This window comes from Drosophila takahashii, chromosome 3L (assembly GCF_030179915.1).
Source record: "Drosophila takahashii strain IR98-3 E-12201 chromosome 3L, DtakHiC1v2, whole genome shotgun sequence".
In the NCBI taxonomy this organism is placed as follows: Eukaryota; Metazoa; Arthropoda; class Insecta; order Diptera; family Drosophilidae; genus Drosophila; species Drosophila takahashii.
Window position 1 is genome coordinate 2,990,477 of NC_091680.1, and position 22,457 is coordinate 3,012,933.

General features: G+C 38.1%; 3 protein-coding genes across 3 annotated transcripts; 2 read left to right on the plus strand and 1 right to left on the minus strand.

Moving 5' to 3' along the window:
- Positions 1-6,815: 6,815 nt before the first annotated feature.
- LOC108070256 (uncharacterized) lies at positions 6,816-9,097 on the plus strand. The gene is made up of 3 exons (XM_017160654.3): positions 6,816-7,054; positions 7,133-7,378; positions 7,887-9,097. Exons 1-3 carry the CDS (start codon positions 6,982-6,984, stop codon positions 9,041-9,043), a joined length of 1,476 nt encoding a protein of 491 aa, XP_017016143.2. The 5' UTR covers positions 6,816-6,981; the 3' UTR covers positions 9,044-9,097.
- A 2,735-nt stretch (positions 9,098-11,832) lies between these two features.
- On the minus strand, positions 11,833-15,495 carry LOC108070286 (probable serine hydrolase). The gene is made up of 2 exons (XM_017160707.3): positions 15,253-15,495; positions 11,833-13,168 (listed from the first exon to the last, which is right to left on the minus strand). The coding sequence occupies exons 1-2, from the start codon at positions 15,304-15,306 to the stop codon at positions 12,137-12,139; spliced, it is 1,086 nt and encodes a 361-aa protein (XP_017016196.1). The 5' UTR covers positions 15,307-15,495; the 3' UTR covers positions 11,833-12,136.
- A 6,020-nt stretch (positions 15,496-21,515) lies between these two features.
- LOC108070266 (uncharacterized) lies at positions 21,516-22,179 on the plus strand. Its single transcript, XM_017160666.3, has one exon. The coding sequence runs from the start codon at positions 21,620-21,622 to the stop codon at positions 21,950-21,952; it is 333 nt and encodes a 110-aa protein (XP_017016155.2). The 5' UTR covers positions 21,516-21,619; the 3' UTR covers positions 21,953-22,179.
- Positions 22,180-22,457: the final 278 nt, after the last annotated feature.

A 22,457-nucleotide genomic window follows, 5' to 3' on the forward strand; every position in this document is an offset into this window, starting at 1 on the left:
ATTAAATTTTAAATTTAGCAAATAATGCGAAATGAAAAAATTTTCTGCTGACAAAAACTTAAATAAGCATTGTTCCTATCGGCACATCACTTTGGACATTATTGTTCCGGGGGCTATAAAATAAATAAAATTGAAATTTTATGCAAATTACCCAGAGATGTTAGACGACTATGTGGATGGCAGCAAAGCCGAATGACAATAATAATGTCAGGAAGGCGACACGAGGATGGGAAGCGGAAGCGAAAGGAATATGTTTGAGTTGAGACAAGAAGTTCATTTGGGGAGTGGTAAAAAGTCCTTGGGGCGGTCTGGTAAATGAACAAAAAATACAAGAGAGATAGGACATAGGAAGTGAGACAATTTTGTTGAACAGATTTTCATAAAAATGGTATCAATTTTGAAGAGATTTTTAAATAAATCGGATTTTTTTAGTGAATGCGATTTGGACTTGAAAGTAAACCTACCTGTAATTCTCAATTAAATCATAAATACAAAAAGGATGAAATAAAACGTTCTTATCGAGCAGATTTTCATAAAACAGATTTTTACATTATCCGCACTTTTAAATAAATGGTATTGTATGATTAAAGATTTAATAAGTTTGGATGCGTTATAACCAAGAAAAATCATAAACTTTAATATATTAAATACAACTCTTCCTCAAACCCCAAAGTCAAACCACAAATATTCCCAGTTTCCCCTCAATTTGCTTTTAATTTAATCCTGAATAATACACAACTTTAAATGTTCATTTCCGGTCCAAGAAAATCATCGTTTCTTTGGCGCTCGAATTTCCTTTGCCTTCCCATCAACGTTACTTTAAATGCAAAATGAGCTTCCGTTGGGGCCAGAGGCAAGTCCCATCTCCTTACCAAGATTTTCTTGGCCGTAACTGGAGTGGCCGAGTGGAATCGGAATCCCAAAGCCAAATAGAATCCGGGCTCAGCAAATGTCCATCCATTCGACTTATTACATAATTAATAATTATAAGGGAGATTCAGGAGGAGGAGAAGGGGGCAAAGTATTTTAATAACCCATCACATCACTTGGCCCACTCAAGTTTCCACTTGGTTTCCACAACTGGCACATGGCAGTGGTTTCCCTGGGCTTCTCTTGGCCAGAAATCAATGTGTGAAACGTGCTAATTGCGGCAGCTGTGCAAATGTGTGCCTGGCCATTTGATAGTTGACCATCATTTTGATGGCCCAAAAAGGCGAGGGAAAATGGGAATTTGGGCCCTGCGGATATCTCTAATGCGTGCGGTCTCTGAGAGGAGAAGAAGAGGAGAAAAAAACTAATTGCCGGAAAGTGACTGAAGGAGAAAGTTTTGCATAAATGGCAGGTCGTCTTGGCTTTCATCTCCTTCCTTTCGACCAGAAAAGTACGCAAGTGAGAATGGTTTCGAGTCGTAAAAAAGCGGCAGTGCCGTAACCCCTAATGAGATACTTCAAAATGATGTTATTGCTTTATTTATAGAGCTGCATAAAAAGTCCAGAAAAAAATAGGAAAATTTGAAGATAGTATTCGGCGGATACCCGTATATCTAACATAGGTTTTCCTTGGCCCCCTTGCTTCATAGCCTTTTGTATGCCCACGTGGATGGCCTGTAGTTCGGTTTTTTGTGCCATCATATGTATACCTTATGTCACTTTTTTTACAGCCGCTCTTGTTTATTAAACTTCAACTGTCACACACGATAATGCACTGAGAGAAAAAAAAGGTATAAACCACTACCAATTTATACGCAGGAAAAGCAATATTGTAGGTATATTGGTACCTATATTCAAAATAATATTTAAATATTAATTAATACATTTTAAAAATATTTTAAAAAATTGTATAATCAAATTTACAAAAATTAAATACTCTCATAATCACAACAGAATAGTGGCTTAATGTTTGTATTTTTCCTGTCTTAAAACACCAATATTATAATATATATTTGTTTTAATTGTTAGGATATTGCTCAATTTTTTATATATTTTTTGTGGTACATAATTCTTAAAATTTTTTTCTGTGTACAAAGAAGGAAACACGGGAGTAAAAAAACTACCTATCGCTTGTGATGGATGCATAAATCTTATCTGTTAGCAAATAAAAGCTGCAGCCAGTCGTTATCGCTGTCTCTGTCTCCTTCCCTAAGTCTATCTCTCTCTCCTTTTGTATATGCCTCCCTCTCTCTCCCTCTTATCTGTCTGTCTCCCTCTGGCTGCCTGCTGCTTTATGATTGCCTCGAATTGGCTAATAACTTTCATGGAACTCGTTGAACTTGAGTAATTGCGCTGACTTGCCACTCGCTTCTTAGACTGACATTGTTTAGATAAAAATAATTTTCAGTCATGAAATTATTCATAGCCTGTTGTTTGATTAAAGGCTAACCAGCAGCAGCGGAAAAATGAAGAAAATAAAAGCGGGGATAACAAAGGAGGAGCGATAAAAATATATTTTCCCGGTTAATAATAGATGAGGTCATGTCGCGGAACTGAACTTTCTTGTTTGTTCTTTTCTTTACTGACTTGCTGAAGCTAAATTTTAATTGAAAGCTAATACCAAAAAGGGAATTTTGGCTCAGTTTTCTCAATCGTCAGCTGGATCAAAGGGTTGGCTTATTCAGCTTCATGTTCCCTTTAATTTGGACCCCCTAGTTAGCCATCAACTTCAGCTGCTGACTCATGAAAAATTAACACACAAATCGCATGAGGCATACATTTAAAATGCACTTTGTTGCAGCTGCATTGCATAAAATTATTGCAGAAACAAAAATGGCCAGCGATAAGACCAGCAAAACCAACTGCAACTGGGAAATGAAATTAAAAATTTTGAAAAATAAACGACTAGGGATACTTTACTTTAAAGGATAATGAGAGCTATATATTTCTTAAAATGTATTTCCACACCAGAAAATTTTAAATTTTAATTTTCATTTATTTGTCTGTTTAGTTTATGTTTACTTTATACGAAACCATATTTTAGAATATGTTAAAATTAATTTAGAATCAAAATCAATAAAAAATGTATGCATTCCAGTGTTTAGTTTATATTATTTATTTTTCACCTTAACTTTAAAAAGAAAACCTCATACTCCCTCTGGAAAAAAGGGTATTGGGATAATGCATTTTCCTTGACTTGCAGCCGAATGCTTTAAAGTGCATCAATTTTAATGCAAATATGCAGCAAGCAGCATTAACTTTTGCTGCGCTCTGAAAAATTTACATAATTGCTGAAAGTCAGGCGAGAGGCGCCTTTTCCGACCCCCTATTTCCTCCTTCCTTTTTCCGCATGTGTGCAATGGGTGGAAAGCTGGTTGGAGGGTGGGGAAAACTTTAATGAAAAACGTCCAGCACTTTGCACAATTAACGATTTTTCATGATTTCCCACCCAATCCCCCGAAACAACCGCTCCGCCCGCAGGCAATTTGCATAAATCAGTGCAAAGTATCTGTGACACATGGAGAGCACGCCTCGTAGGTGGCCGCCTTTTGGCCTGGTCAGTGGGTGAAAGTGGGTGGCGTTGTATTTTATACGGGGTGGGGGTGCCTCTGAAAAATGTTTACACATTTGCAAATGTCTGAAGGTCAGGGGTGGAGAGAAAGCACGGGCGGAGAAAGCAGGGGCCAACCAGCGGGCTGTGCAACATGATTTAGGCGTTTGCCCGCTGAGTAATTGTTGTGCGGCGGTTCCGTGGCTCACTGGCGCAGCTTTAATTTAATTTATGCAACGGAAGGAGGCAACTTCGCCTCCTTCGCCTTGTCGAGGGCCACTAAGTGGCCGCTTCAGCGAAATTAAATGCACTTTCCCCGGTTGTTGTCGTCGTCATCGCAGTTGTTGCAAGCGATGGCCACGGGGTAGCGCAGGGTATGTCAGATCGAGTAAATATTTATTTAAAATATTACGAAAGGTAGGTTAGAGGCAGCTATGCGCTTTATATAGATTTAAATAAAGGAAAAATAAATATTTTTAAAAATCAAGGATTCTTCAATCTCTTTTAAAGGTGTCTAAAAGTATGCAACACTTTTTATACCCTTGCAGAGGGTATTATGATTTCAGTCAGAAGTTTGCAACGCAGTGAAGGAGACGTTTCCGACCCCATAAAGTATATATATTTTTGATCAGCATCACAAGACGAGTCGATCTAGCCATGTCCGTCTGTCCGTCTGTCCGTCTGACCGTCTGTCCGTCTGTCCGTCTGTCCGTCTGTCCGTCTGTCTGTTTCTACGCAAACTAGTCTCTCAGTTTTTGAGCTATCGGGATAAAACTTTCCCAAAAGTCTTCTTTCTATTGCAGGTAGTATATATGTCGGAGCCGACCGGATCGGACAACTATATCTTATAGCTCCCATAGGAACAATCGGAAAAAAAAACTTTAAAAAATTCTAGCTTCGGTGTTTTTTGAAATATTACCTTCTACTTTTGGGGATGTTATTTTTTAATTATTTCTGAATTTCGAATTAATTATTTAAAAAATCGGTCTACTATATCATATAGCTGCCATAGGAACGATCGGAAAATTAATGGAAAAGTAATAGGAAATAAATTCTAGCTTCTTTGGTTTTTATTGTACTATCTTCTACTCTAGGATATGACTCTTTTTAAATATTTCCGAATTTCAATTTTAATTTAATCAAAATCGGACGACTATATCATATAGCTGCCATAGGAACGATCGGAAAATTAATGGAAAAGTAATAGGAAATAAATTCTAACTTCTTTGGTTTTTATTGTATTATCTTCTACTCTAGGATATGACTCTTTTTAAATATTTCCAAATTTCAATTTTAATTTGATCAAAATCGGACGACTATATCATATAGCTGCCATAGGAACGATCGGAAAATTAATGAGAAATATTAGAAAATTGAACATTTTTGCGATTTGTTAATTAATAGGAATGATCTGCAAGGGTATATAAGCTTCGGCTGGCCGAAGCTAGCTTCCTTTCTTGTTTCAAGTAGTTTAAAACTCTTGTAATATCTCTAGCTTTTAGAATGATATAACTAAAACTGATGATTGTTATTTTGAACCAGACTTTCTGACTGCAACTTCGAACATTTTCATGAGCTTAACTTAATGAAATTAATGAACAGGAAAATTGGTCTTCATTAGTTTCAATGCTTCAACGAACTTTCACTATTTAATCGCTGATTCCCACCAATTCCACAGTACTAAACGGCTGAAATCAATCCCTGCCCCATCACTATCTCCCATGGCGGTGCTTAAATTATATTACTAGCCATCAAACGGTCGATTCTCGGCCATTAGAAAATAATTTCATTTGCTATTATTTACGCTGGCTGCAGCTTGCAGCTGCCGCTGAACAGAACAGAATTTATTATTATGGCCGCACAATGTGTTTAGTTTTATGGCCCAAGACGTGAAGTGTTTATAAGGAGTAGCAGCGTAGCAGACTGCATTCCATTCCCCGGACTTATTTAATGCGTAATTACAGCGCAAATCTTGTTAAGCAGTCGAAGAAGCTGAAAGCTGAAACTGAAAGATGGAAAAGCGGAAAAGCAAGATAGCTGTTGGCCCCGAGTCCTGAGCATTCTCAGCAAAAGGCAACACTTTTCCGAGGGCCAAAGGAGCAGCAGTGCTGAGAGGCAGCTTAGTGTTTGCTTCATTGAATTCATAAGCGTCTCGAAAACTAAATCCCAGTGAACTTTAGTGAAAATCCTTTGCTGGGCTAGAAGGATAGTGGAAAAACTGCAGCTGGAAAAAATCCTCCTCCCCACATAAAAAGCTATGCGGGTAAACCGAGGATTTTCCTTGTCGAGGATTTTTTCCCAACCTCCGAAGAGGACAGCGGCAGCAGGTCGTCAAAAGTCAATTAACTGCAACACTTGCAACACAACTTCAACTAATTAGCGTGATGCTGCCCCAGGTGAAGAGGTTGAGAGGATACTCACTCTCTATATATAAAACCCCCCGGGGATCCAGCAAAACACACAAAAATGTGTAGCATGCTTTTGGGCTTGCGGTAAATAAGAATGCACTTAACGTCGGGTTTTGGATGAGGATGCATAGAGAGAGAGTGTGGCAAATAGAGGGGTGTGGATAGGATGGAATGGGGTTTTCTCTAGGGGAGGGAATACCTGACTTTTACAAGGTGGAAAGGTAGAAAGTATGTCAGGATGGGTGAGGTTAATTTGGGTTAGTTGTGGCCAACAGGGAATACTATGTAATTGGGTGAGTAGACGAAGAGATAAACCAAATAAAAGCATAATTGTATCGTTCTTGCACTTACAAAATGATATTATTTATCCATAATAGATAGATTTAAAAAAAAGTGATGAAAAGCAATTAATTATGAAGCTATCAACATTATCATAAATCAAATAAGTATTTTTATAACACCATCTACAACTCCCCCAAATCATTATGACGCAGAAATATATAGTATATAGAATATACGATTTCCCCTCTTGAAACATTGGATGTTATAAATTACGTCAATAAATAGAAATGAGAAATAGTGTCAAAGTGATAGGGAAATTATTAAACAAACATGTGTGCAGTGCTTGAATTAATCAGAGAACATATGATATTATTTGTAGCTATCATGATTTATTATAATATTATCAAAGTAGTTATCACTGTTGCTAGTGAATTACATTTTGGTCCCCTCACAGCAGTTAATTTATCTCAGAAATCCAAATATAGCTCTTCTTTTCAAGCTAAAAACTATAAATAAGTTGATTTCCCCAGTTCTAACTATCTTCTGAAACTTTATTATCACAGAGATGCTCTGTCCCAGTTTTTTCTATGATTTTTTCGGCATCATCATCATCTTCCGAGTTTAATTAGGCTGTCGCTTGTTCCCAGAGCCTCTTATCTTATCCACTCTATTGAAGACATTCGCAACAAGATGTGCTATCGGGTATCGAGTGATGATAACCACCTGTGGCAAAGAGTCAAGAGCCTCGAATGCATCTCCATTTCGTCTTCGATTCCCATTAAGAGTAGATGTGGCGTAAATTTCCAACCGAATGAAGCTGCCATCGAAGGTGGCTAACGTGTGGAAGCGTTTCTTGGCCATGTTGTCGCTGCCGGATTTGTTGGGTGAGTTCTTTAAGTTCTAAGTTCTAAGCTTCAATTTATTTCAGCTCTTATTTTCCCTTTTGATTTTCCATTTTCCAGTTCTCGGTTGCTTGTGGGCCAGTGGATTTTCCCTGGGTTACTATGCCAAATCGGCTTATGTGTACGATAACCTTTGGCCCCATTGGTATGCTTTAGTGGGCGGGGTCGTGGCCTTGGCCTTGACCCTCGGATGGACCCTCAGGAAGCACAAGAAGCAGCAGTACAGCTACGATCATTACTATATCATTTTCTACGGACTGCTCTGTTCACTGATGGGAAGCTGCTTCATGCTGACTAAACAGTTGGGTGAGTAATCAATATCAATGGAATTCAGTGACTGATAAAAAAAAGGTGCGTTGTTTAAGAATAACATGAATGTGTAAAAGATCGCTTATGAAAAAAAGAGACACATTAGCACAGCCTAAAATACTAAAATTTCTTTTATATTAATTTATAGAGACAATTATAATAATTTATTATTATTTTAAAATTTCTGGTTAACTGTAAAAGCAGCAGCTCATTATTTTTCTTTTTGTTCCCCTTTAAATCATTGTGACATTTATTATTAATTTAAAGTTTTGATTAATAGTGGAAATTCCCAGATCAATTTAAGCCTTTGATTAACAGTTGAAAACCACAGACCATTATATTTCAATATACGTTTTTTTTATAATTTATTAAGACATTTATAATAATTTTAAACATTTTGATTACCAGTGTGTTATATTTCCATCCAAATAAAATAAAAGTAGACATGAAATAAATACATTTTAATTAATAATTTTATAAAACACATTTCTATTTCATTTACCAGCTGTTAGCTATTACTTCATCTTCGTGGGACTGAGTGTACAATATCTAGCCGGATTCAGTTACGTGAGCCTGCGATGCGATGCCTCGGGATCGAGGCCATCGCGAATTGCCCTGGCCAACTCATTATATGCCGGAGGAATGACCACGGGATTTGTGGTGTTCAACGAGATGGAACCACAACGTTGTGGATTAATTGCTTTGGGCATCAACCTACTCTTACTTTGCCTTGTGTGTCTAAACGAGCTGCTGCATCACACGGGCTGCATTAACTACAAGGAATCCAGGGATTTGGTGTTTAATCTGCTGAACGAAGAGAAGATGGTCTTCCTGCCGCGTCAGGCGATTCTGGCTCAGTTTGTGGACCGAAGGGATTACCAGCTGAAGGACAGCAGGCAGTGGTTGGTCCTGATCCTGGGAGGATCTCTGGTTTACTTACAGAAGAGTTGTCTGCTATTCTCACCCACTTATATGCAACTCATGTGGAGCAGTACAGTGGGCTATCTGCAGAGGACCCAGCTTTATATACCCTTTGTTCTGTATTCCGGGGGTACAAGTTTTGGTGCTCTCCTCCTCATGAGATATACCCCTAAACTGGTTTACTTACTCTTTGGTCTTATTCAAATGACTTTGATTGTGGCTCTGCTGTGCATTTACACCGATGAGCAGTCGGAACATTGTTTTCTGTTCCTCTGTCTGATATATTTGACTTTGGGAGTGCTCTCGAGTCAAGGAATCCATTGGTTACTGGAGTGCTCACCCTTTCTGTACACAGAAATGTCCCTGGCTTTGGGTTTTATTCTTCAACTTGCCGTTCTCGAGGGTTCCAAATACGAAACCTTTGCCAGCAATACTTGGATTGCCCTACTCATAGTTAGTATCATCATACTGGTTCTAACTTCACTGGCCATTCCTGTGGTCCAGTGGCTCCAACCGAGTTCCGCCAGTCTTGTTGATGTGAGGAACCGCCTGCTGGGCATCAGGAGAAAGTCTCTGCCCCCGGAACAAACCCAATTTTGGCACACCAACCACTTTTTGGCCCACAACAAGCCCGCCAATCAGCTGGAGTCCGTCCAACTGGGCAGAAGTCGCATCTTCCAGCAATATCCCATCAGCGGGAGTGACATCACCACCGACAACCACAAAGGCGACAAGTTCTGATAATAAAGTGCTGCACTTTATACTGCCAACCACTTGTTTTGTGTTTCGTATATCCCAATCATTACTCAATCTAAGGCGTCAAAGGGTTTTCTGTGCTATTTATTTTTATTTTGGGAAAAAATGCAGAGAAAATATGGTTGAGGTTTTATGCCTAACATTTTGTACACTTTTTAAAATTTGTATAATTAATCAGACAGCTGTATTTTTAATTCAAGGATATGAAAACGATAAAATGACAATAAGTCAATATTTACAAGTTTAAAATTAAATCAAACTAAATTTTATAAATTAACAATTTAAGAATTTCTAGAAGATTTTAAATGAAAAACACCAGTGCACTCAATTCCTTTTCCATTTAAGAAATGCCTTTAATAAAATTCCCAACAAATAAAAATGCCTCTACTAATTTCGCCACAAAGGCTTTTTTAGCTTTTTTCCATAAGCTGCAGGTGCTGATAAATCCGTTGCTCGTGTAATAAGCCTTTCTCGGAGATTATTAATTATTTATGAGCCCGGCATTATGATTTCCACGGCTCAAAAGAAATAAAATCTCCCCGGGAAGAAAAAAGGCTTCGCAACACAGCACAAAGTTGAGCCGCCAGGCAACGTTAATGATTTTTATTGATTTTTAAGCAAATTAAATTGTGCGTAAACCGCAAACTGAATTTATCATAAAGTCGCTTTATCAGTCGGCTTCTTCTTCTCCTTTAGTCTGAATTTTTATTGCCAAAGCATTAAACATTTATATCCGCTATCAATTTCGTAACGACGGAAAGAGCGTAATCGTGTTGCGTTGGCTGGGTTGAAAATGTTCCCCGGTTCTACCTAATTTAATTTACGTAGAGAAGCGAGGAACCCAAAAGCCGGAGCATCCGCCGATGCCGATGGAGCAACGTGCAATGGCAATAAAAGCGTTAAATTTGTTTATTTTTTCAAGCCTCGCCGGTCCGCAGGGGATCCCGAAACCGCCTTCCCCGCAGGACTTCCCCTTTGGGGTTCCATTCGATTTTCAGTTCGATTTCAGTGTTTTTCCATCCGCTCTCCTGTTTAGAGTGCCACATACCTTCCGGCCCCACAATATACCCCACATATATAGCCTCCGCTCCGGGCTTTCCACCATCCGTCCAAACCATTCCTTTGTTTTTGCCTTACCATTGTTTTTAAGTGGATGCCGGCACCTCCTTTGTTTTTGCTGCATCGCACTATGGGGCATTTAACCACTTTTCTTGGCCGAAATTAATAACTCGGTCAATTCAAAAGATATTGACTTGAAACTTTACCAGTCGCCATATTTTATCCCTACGCATGTTATACATGAGAATCATCCGGATCGGACAACTATATCATATAGCTGCCATAGAAACGATCAAATTAACTTTGCTGCTTTTGGAGATAAATGCACATAACTTTAGAAATAGCAATTATGTCAGTTTATAAAACAATATTAAAAGTTTCGTTCAAGTCGGACGACTATATCCTAAATTTCTCAAAAAGAAGGGCAAAGGAAAGAATTTACTCTACATTTGTACGACTTTTTGTTCAAGTTGTAGAGGAACTTTCGTTTTAAAGCCCCTAAAGTCCACTTAAGTTAGTCAATTACAAAGCTAAGAATTTCTACTCTATTTTGATAATAATTTAAAGCCAGAAAAGTCCTTACTTTCTTAGACGCCAGTGCAAACGACAGGAGTGTGTGAAATTTGAGGTTATGGTCTAAAAAATTAAATTACAGAAAAAGTGGCAATAAGTGGCGATTCTGACTATATACATTTTAGCAACAATTAAATAATCTACAAATCCCAATAGGTTCCAGAAGTGGACTCCGCTGGACTCACTTTGTTGCTCCATTTGAAATTTAGTTTTCTTACGAAAATGTACTTGTTAGACCACTCCCTTTAACACTCATTTATAAGAAAAATCCGTCCGATTTTTGTCGTCTAACCACACAACTACTTAGTACCAAAAAGTTTACTTAGATTGCTTAGAAACTCAAATTTAAAGCACTTTAAAACTGCAAGCCAAAAGTCGAAATACAACAGCCCGATAATTGAATTTCGAACAGCTGATTTAACAGCTTCTAACTTAACAGAGGCGACCTCTATCGGATTTCTGTAAACGCAACATTGTTAAATGGTCTTCTGTTAACACATCCTCAAACAACATTTTTTGTTTTAACGACTTTTAAAAAATGGGTTTTGGCCAACCAATGTAGTCAAATGCCCCATAGTGCATCGACTGGGGGGTTGAATGGGGGCATGGAAGCCCAGTTCCGATCCCCTTATCACTAATGAAGTGGCCAATGAACTGTAGCCCCAAAAGATTAAAGCGAAATTAAATGGCTAACCGAAAATTGATTGATCGAAAAAGGTGCGCACAACCCAAATAGGAACACACGAACACACACAAAAACCGACAAGAGAGAGAAAATAAATGAGAAAAATTATTTAAACCGATTTAGGTGGTTGCGGTTTTCGAAGCACTCGAATATGTTGTGCGGTCAGGGGTTAAGAGAGATAAAAAGGTGTATTTTACCAACCTCTCGAAAGAAATTAAATTTTAAATTGGTTTATAATATGGAATAAATTTAATACAGATGACAGAAACTTTTTTTAATACAACACTTTTTGTGATTGTAGTTGCATAGTTGTTAAACTGTTAAATTCCATCTATAAAAAAATTAATTCATTTCTATTTTCTCTAAATAATATTACTATTAAATTAATTTATGTATTATTTTTCGTTTTAAAATAAAAGTAACATAAAAGGCTCCTTAACTGTGTTCAACATTTTTATTAAAATACGTTTTAGATATACAACATAATTGTATTAGTTTTAAATCAAAGAAAATTATTTCCTATTAAATTTCTTTTTTACTCAAATTTTTTCTATCTTTCTCCATCTTTAAAAATACCTATAAAATCGTAAAAAATTATCTATTAAATTTATTTTCTAAAAACTCGACGGCTTTAAATAAGCATCACATGGGCATAATGAAATCAATATCTAATTTTCGCAAGGGAAATGTGTTTTCTCATCGCGCTGCTGTCTGAATGTCTAAAAGTCTGAATGACTGAACCTCAGAGATGCTGGCAGCAGCTAGAGGTTACTTTTTCTCTTTCTCCGCTTCACATTCTCTGAATCCTCCACGGCCAGCTTGAATTCCTTGACAGCCTCTGGTAGATCTGAACCATCCCCATCCGTTTCGTCCACCGTCCAGTTCTCCAGATGTGGAGGTCTATGTCTCATAATGAAAGGATTGATGATGGCCGCCACTCCATCGGCATTGTTGAGATGAACGTGATGGGTGCCCTGAACTTCGTGGAGCTCAAAGTGCGGATTATTCTCCCTGAGTATCCCGATGACCTCGTCGCTCTGCTCGTCTATGAAGTTCGATTCGGAACCCTTGATCACGCAATAGGGCACATTCTTTATAGTCCTTGCTAGTTCAGCCGCAAATGGAGGACTCGTATGGAATTCTGTATAGTATTTACAGCGACCATCGCGAGAGAAGAAGAACTTGGCTGGAAACTTGGTGGATCGACTGATATTGCGCTCCAGGATGTGATGGCAGTTCTCCAGTTCCACCGAGTACTCAGATCCTTTATGAAGGACCTGTTCCAACTCTGAGTAAGTATACGCTGGCGGCTCCTGTCTTTTGGCATTTGCGAATCGCTCATCCTCCACCATATAACCCTCGATATTGGTGCGCAGGTAGTCGATCTGCGAGGCGGGTTTCCTATAGCGGGTCTTCACTATATCTATGCTGACCAGCAGGTCGGTGCGATGTGGATATAGCGAGGCGAATATAAAGCACAGCATGGCGCTCATCGAGTGGGCCATCAGGGAGACCTTCTGCCAGCCATATTCCTCCATGATGCGAAGAATGACGCACAGGTAGTCCACGAAATGGTAGGCTATGCCCTCCGGCAACTTCGAGGAGTATCCATGGCCGGGCAGGTCGATGCAGAGGACGCCCAGGTGCTTCGGCAGCAGGGGCAGCAATTTGTCCCACGTGCCCAGGTTGTCCAGCCAGCCGTGGAGAGCGAGGATGGGTCGCACCTGCCGGTTGCCGTACCACCTGCCCACCACGTAGCCCCACGGCATGTCGATGCGGACGTCCATGGGCTCCTGGAATGCACGGAAAACAATTTATAGATTAATTAATAAGTTCAAAATATTTTTAGAATACTTACTAAACTAAACACATTTCTCACACAAATTTTTAAATTAAAATTTATAAACTGCACTAAAATAATATTTAGATAAATTACCAAGCTAAAAAAATTATAATCCCCTAATTTGAGTTCACATTGTATAGTGACCAATAAGATAAAATTCTTGTTATTAAAAATATTATGAATTGGTTAATTGTCATATGTATATTCTTTAAACTAATTAATTTTTTAAACTAATTAAAATATTCTATAACTTTAAAAATAGCAGGAAAATTTGTGTAATATTTTTCGAACTGTTCTTAAGTTAAATATTTTATATATTTCCATTTATCAGAAATAGAACAATTGGTTACCTACAAATTAAAAAATGTATAAACAATAGTAATACATTTCTAACCCTTGAAAAGGTTCCAAAACATATATTTTTTCTCTGTGCAAAAAGTCGAAAAGAGTTGCAGGAGTACGACAAAGTTGGTAGCAAAATGGCGAGGGAATGAAAAGGGCGAGGGTTTGTCCTGCTTGTTAGCTGTTAATTGCCAGTGGGCAAGTTGGTAGCTGCTTTCGGCCTGCTGTCAACCAGTTGGCTTAGTTGGGTTTTCGGGTTAGCAGGGGATGAGGATTGGCCCATGGCGAACGGCATTTCCCAAAGTCCATTTCGGTCACGTTTATTTCCCTAAATATTTACCAATCTCTTTAAAAAAAAGTTGTAAATATTAAATTCATAGGTAATACTTCTCACACAACGTATTGCTCATTATTCTCCACTGAGTGCATATTATATTCCCCTTTTGGATACCCCTGTCATATGGCCATATCATTTATCTCCTCCGATGCGTACTGGTGCGTACTTTCACAGAACCTCCAGCGATTTGATCAATTGGTTTGGTCGAAAAAGTTGAAGTGGTTGACAACTGGGCGAGTTTTTTGGACCCGGACCAGGTGGAGGTGTCAATTGATGGACAGGAGGCCCCGCAGTGCCACGAGCTGCCTGGTCGACAATTTATCATCTAGTTTTTCCTTTGTTTTCAGGTTCCAATCGATAAACGATTGTGTATCCACTGTATCCACTGCAATTGACTGATGCTGCTGCACATGCAAACTCCACAAAGTTCGAAACAAATGGATTTTCGTAGTTTGCCACCGCAGGAAAAAGTTTTTCCGCTTTAGTACGGTCGCCCAACTTGAAAATTAGCACTGAGGACTTTTGAAGTGTGACGAAATTCTCTCTTTTTTGGATTGGGTGGGTAAAGAGGGGGGATAAGAGTGAACGGATAACTTTTACAACACCCAGCCGACAGTTTGATGAACTCCTAATGAGCTAGATAATCGAAGAATACCAAATTTCATCCCATTAGTGTGCACAGAGAAAAGTTAGTGTCGATATATTTAAATTTCAATTAAAAAATTTAATTTTCTAAATTTTTAAAGTCGATACATTTCAATTCATATTACAAAAATTAATTTTTCCATATTTCAAAAATTTTAATTTAATAAAAATATATTTAAAAATTTACATTTAGTCCCTTAGTTAATCTTAGTTAATTTTTTAAATTTTATATCATACAACAATTATCCTATAGCTTTAAAGAGAACAAAGGTTTTTTATTTTTCCCCTGTATCAGCACTTAATGTTTACAAGCCAAGATCAATATCTTTGTGATAATAAGCAATTATCAACACTTTTTTTCTGGGTCATTTTAAGTGGTTTATGCCAAAGTTTTTGCTACCATAAGCACTTAACTTGACTGAAAACAACATTCCACCGGTAGCTGATGGCTCCGAGTAGACATTGACTTTGATTCCGCATTAACGCTGCGAATCTTATCAGTTCAGAAAGAGTCCAAGGCGATAAGAATGCAATTCCGTTCAAAGGTAAAATAAGTTCTATATAAAAGGCAAAGGGGCAGCTAAAACGTGTTTGATCGTTGGATTTTCATGGGAATCTATTTAGCGGCGCGATAACGGGGGTCATATAACGGTATAACGTCTAATAACTGTTTATGACAGACGCCCCATAGACTTCACATATATAATTACCTGTTCATGTTGTTCAATGTGAACGCCACCTCCACCTTCAGATTTCGATGTCATTTTCCGTCGCTAATGACACAATCTCAGTCCCAACTAAATCCCGACACACGCCGCCGTGTCGGAAAAAATAATATATATGTTTGGGGAAACTTTTCTATTTTTATATGTATTATATTAACTAAATTAGTTGAATACTAGAGAGAACACGGCGAAGAGAAGTGCCCGCCAGCAGGGCGTAAACAAAACTAAATTGTGTTTCGCCAGAGAAGTCGATTAAATCCTAACTGAACTGAGTCTGAACTTTAATCGGCGGGGTTTCCAAAGCGAAAATCGGGAGAAAAAACTGAGGTAAGAGAATTGACGCGCAGCTGATAAAGAGACTATATACAGAGAGCTAACATAAAACCGATCGGGCGAGAGCTTTTTAGGGTTATCTAAATGCTTAGTCATATGGAACGACAAAGGGGGAGAGAGAATTAAGCTTTCCGATGTTCCGATAGAATAATGGGTTCGAAAGAAACCAACAAACAAAACATTTGGGGATCAAAGGTTAAAATGTTCTATTTAAAAAAGAATAAAATAAAAAGAAATAAATATAAAATATAAGAGACACCAAAATACATAAGAAAATAATATTAATATAAATATTAGTACAGATAAACTAAAAAAATGTATTTTAATAGTAGGAATATATAAAAATAATAGATACTGATAATTACTTCGCTAAAGCACCCAATAACTTGGGAAAATCCCCATACTCAGTATAAATATAAACAAAATTCTCCCAATGACCCCCCAATTAAATCACATTATTGCGTTCGCAAACAAACAAGACCCATGGAAAACATTGAAATTACAATGCTCACAAAAATATCACGGCGACAACACAAAATTATTATGTATTCACCCATACAAAATCGCATATTTACGCAGATAAACATAAATATTTATAGATTTCATTTTCCAAAAGTGACCATCAAATAATTGATGCAAACATGGCAAACCTCATAATGCCAAACCAGAAAATAAAATACACTTCAGAATATTGCTTTTTGATCAAACTCCCAAAGAACCAGAGAAAAAATGTTAAACTTCCCATATTTTATTATTAATTTTTATGAAATTCGCAACAAAAAGAGCACTCCGATTTTGCAATAAAATGGAAATGAATGCGTTTTGTGTGCGTTCTTTATGGCATCTTTTTTATGCAGCCAGCAATCGGTTCAAAAAATTAATAAACGAGCAAATCAATAAATATTTATTTAGCTCTCAGGGGAAAAAAGATAAAAAGTGGGAGGTCACTCGGCCTCTATTTTTTGGTAAGGATAACAGACGAAACATATTTAAAAAACCATTCGCCGCCGCTTTCGACAAGAGTTTACACAATAAATGTGTTTAGTTTTTGCTAAATGGGAAACCATTTGAAAAATCCTATTGCAGTCGCCCGGGGCTGTGGTTCAAATCATAAATCTTCATGGAGTGCAAATTGAATGTGTTTCTGCGAGTGGCCAGCGACGGTTTTGGTTTCGCCGAGTGCCATAAATAACGAATTGGAATCATAAATCTGGCGCTGAAAAGTATGCACAGCTTTTTTAATTTCCAATGCAATTAAAACGGCAAAGGCCAGGATTCAGAATTCAGGGTCCCGGATCAGAGAGGCCAAGAAAGGAAACCCCGCTGGTGATGGGGTGGCATTTAATCAAATGCATCTGCTGCTGACCAAGTGGCGGAATCCCGAATCCTGTTAGCACCTTACCGACCTCGAACCATTCGGAATTTCGTTGCTCGCAGCGAAATCAAATTACGCTGCATGCAGGCCGGTTCAAAGTTCACCTGCCATTCCGCCGCCCCCTTGTGCCACTAATGACATTCGAATGACATTGCCGGATGCAGCCGCCCAGTCAACCGAACCTGGCTAATGACTCCAGTTCCCCTCTCAGCCGGTATTGCCTTCAATGTGGCCACATGTACATGTGGTTTTAGAAATTAAAACGTGCGCTAAAGCTTGAACAGGGTTAAAAAGAACATCGAGAAACATTTATGACTTACAAATATCATGAAGTGCACTTTGAAAGCCTTTTATAAAGGTGTCTAAAAGTATGCAGTGAAAAGAAGAACTTAAGCTTTAAAAATATTTTATTGCATAATTTTAGGGATTTTTTTAAATTCCTAATTCTAAATAAATTTTCCTAAAATAATTAGGTACTTTTTTACTTTGTTCAAATAAAAAATATCTCTATAATGACTACTTAAAATCCTAAATCAGGTCGAAATTGGCCGAGCGGAATGAAAGGTGCGGTGACAGCGTTCGTTACAAAATCATTTGCACGCCTCGCTTGGCCACAGATTTACACTTGATATTTTCTTTGGATTTATGCCAAAGTAAGAGGCGTTGACGTGCCGCCTGCCACGCCCATTAGCGACGTGCTACGCCCTAATACTTCCAGCTAGGTGAAAAATGCAAAGTAATGGGCTTTGAATATGCCTGATGCCAAGGAGGCCAAAATAAGAAGCCTGTTGAAAATGAAGATACTCTTTGATTGGCTTATAAATTTACTAAAAATCTAACTAAATTAACTAGGTAAGAAAAACCTACCTTAAGTTACCAATTAGGTGTGCTATAAATCTACAGTTTTGAAATCCTACTAATTGGCTGTAAATAGAGAATATAAACGTCGTTCATCCTGCCATCCTGCCAACCAGTTTTCCGAGCTTCTGTTTTCTGTTTTCTGGTTTAGTCTGGCCTTTTGTCTGGCACTCAAGTGAAAAGCTTTTGTCGGCGCATGGAAATTTGACGGAAATTGTTTGGTCTGATGGATGCAGATGCACCTCAATCCGATCCTTCTGCTAGTTTTGTTGCTGTGTACCTTTGGCTAATGGCCTCATTCCACCTCCCAGCTGCTCCTCCTCCTCTTTTCTGGGCTGTGTCAATCCTTCAGCTAAGTAAGCAGACAGTTTTTAGCATTATGGTCAGTTGAAAGGCCATAAACTGGGCCTGTTCAGCAGCAGAGTGTTGTCTAACCGAATGAAAATGGCAATTTCAATAGAATTTAAGCCTGATTCTTGCCGTCGCTTTGGAGGAGAAGGAAGCGCCCAGAATTACGCCAAGCGAAATAAATGCAAATCGCATTAGAATAAATTTTGGCTGGCTGCTTTTCTTTTGCTTTCTGGCAGCGTGACTGCAACTGCAGAATAATGTCCTTAAAATGGCCAACCAGACGAGGCTCCTCGGGCAGCAAACTTTGGCGACAGGTAGCACAGATAGTGCATAAGAAATATATATAAACACTTTGGGAAAAATGGCAAGGAAAAATCCGATTCTGGATTTATCAGTAGGTAAGGGTGTGAATTATGTATCTACACAAAGACGTTAAAAAAAATTCCATAGACAAATTAACTTTGTAGATTTAACTATTTTCCCATCTTTTTGTTCTATTTCTTTAACACTTTTAGGAAATCAAATATATCCTTTATATAAACATTAAGTAATTTTAATATTTATTTTTTCAGTGTAAAAACTCCGCGAATAGCATCATTAGGTTGAGGGAGCGTGGACCTCGCTGTTGATGCCCCAACACAATCAAAAGCATGCTGAACTTTTTAATGCATAATTTATTGTCGACTGACTTGGCCCCGGTTAACTGAGAACTGAGAAACAAAAAGCCAAAAGGGCGCAGGTTAAAGCCAGCCACACTTTTTGTTGATTTTATTTTGTATTTTTTATGTTTTATGCGCAGCGCGAAAAATCAGTTAGAACAATGAGTTTGGTTGGATGGTTGGCTGGGATGCAGATCTGTGGCGCATCATAAATATTTATGAAATGTCTGGTGGGTCACGTACCGCCAACGAAAGCACCTCATGTAGTAGAAAACACCGGCGAATGGCCGAGCAATTTATTGGGCTCCTTGGCGAAAAACTCATCTTTAATGCCAGCACATGCGGCACATATAAATATTGAGCCGGAATATTTATTTTCAATTGATTGCTGGTTTATTTCGGGGCATAAGGAAAATAAAATATAAGGCTAAGGGCGGATAAAATAAATCGGATATTTATGTTCCGTATTAAAAATACAAGCTCCTATGTTTTAGTCGTATAATATTTGATAAGAGGATGTTATATTTTTACAAGAAATAATTTAAGGATTTTAATTTATATTTAGATTTTTTGCGAAATTCTAGAATAATTTTCTATAATGTTCCCTGTCAAAACTTTAACAATCAAGTCATTTTATGTAAAAGAAGTAGAAAGATATATAGTTTCATTAACCAAATCATATCTGTGCCATCTGTCTGCAACTGTCCAACCATTTGGCTCTCCCTTTTGCTGGCAAAACTTTTTAGATTTGTTTGCGTGTTTCGCTGGCGTAGAGTGAAATTGCAAAACCAAATCGCCCGATCCGAGTCACAACTATCAATTAAACTAATTAGCTTGATTTCCCAGCAGAGTTGCGCAACCAAAAGGGACACGCCCAAAACTTTCGCCTTGACTTTCTTCCTTTTTTGGTTTTTTTTTTGGGGGTTTGCGGTTGCGATGGAAAATTCAATCAGCGCGTGCAGAAAAACGCAATCAAATGATTAAGTCAACAAATGAAGGCAAATTGCTGGGGCCGCAGCTGCCGTCGGTTGGTGCTGGACTTTTGGGATGCACTGTGTGCGGAAAATCGAAGCTAAAGGCAAAGCCAAAGAAGTAAAAAGTCGCCGTGGCGGCCAATAAGGTTGTTTCAGCCGAGGTCTTCCTCAAAACTTTGGTTAACTTTTTCTCCGGGGATTCCTCGTTTTTTTGTATTTTTTGTGACAGTATAGCGCATTTTAAGCAGGTGAAAAAGCACAAAAAACTTGCAGTTTTCCTAATGAGTGTGGTACTTTTGGCTATTGATTAAATCGAGGTTGCGGTTAGACTTTTCCTTCTAGCCAACATATTTTTACCATTTTTGTGCCCTTTCTGGTCCACATTCAAATTCAATTGACTGGGCGTGGCACGTGCTACATATATCTCTATCTATATCTACGGTTGAGTGTGTGGCTTCCTCCTTCGAGCATATTTATTCCCCTTTTTTCGGGGTGCGATTGCCTGGCAGGAAATTTATTTATATTCAATTTGTGAATTTATGCCAGTTTTTTTTGGGGCCCAGAAATAGCGGCGACAATGCCGGGGGAAATTCAGTTTGCTGCAGATGCATCGATGGTGCAAAAGGATGGAGGACATGCACTAGGCGAAAATGTGAAGGGGATGTGGTATTAGGCATTCGACTTTAGGGGGAAATATTGATGGGCTTACGGCAAGCTAAGCGACTGGATATTTTCCATAAGAGGATTGCTAAGAGATCTTGAGAAAGAGATTGTTGAAAAATAAAATAAGGATGATTTACTTAGTATAATGCCAATAAAATATTGAACGAAAGAAAGAAGAGGATTGCTCTATTGAACATATAAATATACATGTCTTAAATTATTTTGGTTATTGCTTGACTAAACTTTATTGGAACGCAATTCGATTTTTTGGTATATTTTATTTGTTATGTTTAAACGATTTTAGAGCTCCCTAAAATTGTTAAAAATATTATTTTTATTCACAAAAAAACCTTTTATAATTATAATGAGTTTCTATGATTTAGGGTATAACTGATTGAAATACAATAAGAATAGTGGTACCACAAAAAATTCAGAATAGGAACATTTTTGCCATACAGTAAAATCATATACCCATTTATAAATATTAGAAAGAAACACGAAAATTATTTTAAAAAAAAATTATGCATACATTACCTGAAATTTTCAGTACATCCTTTTAACATATAAAATTCTGTATATGGTCTCCTGGATTTTGGGACTCCATTTGTAACTACACATTTATTTCAGTACCCAAGGGAACCTTTGTTACCAACTTGCTCAGACTTGCCGTTCGGTGGAAGGAAACTTAATGCTGTATTTACGGTCACTGATGCATTTACTATGGCTGCTGGTCCGTCTGTTACTTTTGCTGCCTGTCGATAAGGTCGATTCCGCACTGGGTACATTTTCCGCAAAATCATAAACACATTTGCTCTGCTGGCTGATTACCTAATCTGAAGGACTAGGCATGTTATTTGGTACCCAGTAACCAAATTACCTGGTAGTTCCCAAAGGTACAGTCTTCTAACTATAACCCAAGAAAAACCAGAGGTACGTAAAGGTTGAGACCTACCTACCTATCCATCAAAAGGTACTTAGGTAGGAGTAAACTTATGGGTATATATAGTGATATCTGAATACCGGATCCTTCATTCCGTCGATGTCCTTCCACAGCGATAGTCAGCCCCGAATCGTCGTCCGTTGAGAGTGTGAGTTGTTGTTGAGTCTGTGATAGTTAGACCCAGTGAAAAGGGCTCAGGATGTTATTCCTAGCGCCGCGCAAACATCTGTTTGCCACCAACCTGATCATCCTGCTGATGATCTATGTGATGCGAAAGTGCCTGCAGCTCTTCTGCATCATCGAGAACCGCGGAGTCCAAGATGAGGATAAGGTCGAGCTACCGGAAAGGGAGATCCTCCAGAAGCGTCGCGGTGGCTTCAAGATCATCCCGGATGCAATGCACCAGAGCATGCACGGTTTTGGCTACGGCGAGGGTCACTACCAGATCTTCGTGGAGAAGAAGGAGCGAAATCTTCCCACCAAATCGCGCCTCAATGCGGCCTCAGCCGAAGTCAAGCTGAATCCCAATTAGTTGGTCTTTCGAGACCCTAAGAAAACACTGACATCTCCGCGTGTCAAAGACAATGTGCCAAATGAGCCAGCAAAAAAATACCCAATCCCCGATAAAAAAAATCCCCATACATCCATGTCTTCTTCAATAGTCTTTAAAAAATATTACCAATTAAATGCATGTAGCGAACATTTATTTTTTATAAACATCATAGCGCATTCTTGGCCATTAATAAAAAATATAAAAAATAGGTGTCGATATTTTGGTATTAAAATGGTAGTCGGTGAAAAACGGGAATTAATGTTCCTTTCTAAAGCTCTTATAAAAAGGTTTAAAATATTCAAAAATAGTATTGAGTATTCAAAATATTTCTGGAGTTAAAAAAAATATTATTCAATCAGTTATTGTATTCATGACAACAAATTCTCTCTTTTTCAACAAAAGCACAGTATTTGCCATTTACACAAATAACGAAGGCGGTTTTGATTGATTGTTCCATATTTTTGTGGCCATGAGCATTTTGGGT

Coding starts and splice junctions, on each gene's coding strand:
- LOC108070286 (XM_017160707.3), bottom strand. CDS start 15,306: ATGACATCGAAATCTGAAGGTGGAGGTGGCGTTCACATTGAACAACAT. Junction 13,169..15,252: donor ACATTGAACAACATGAACAG/GTAATTATATAT, acceptor CGTGCATTCCAG/GAGCCCATGGACGTCCGCAT.
- LOC108070256 (XM_017160654.3), top strand. CDS start 6,982: ATGAAGCTGCCATCGAAGGTGGCTAACGTGTGGAAGCGTTTCTTGGCC. Junction 7,055..7,132: donor GTCGCTGCCGGATTTGTTGG/GTGAGTTCTTTA, acceptor TCCATTTTCCAG/TTCTCGGTTGCTTGTGGGCC. Junction 7,379..7,886: donor CATGCTGACTAAACAGTTGG/GTGAGTAATCAA, acceptor TTCATTTACCAG/CTGTTAGCTATTACTTCATC.
- LOC108070266 (XM_017160666.3), top strand. CDS start 21,620: ATGTTATTCCTAGCGCCGCGCAAACATCTGTTTGCCACCAACCTGATC.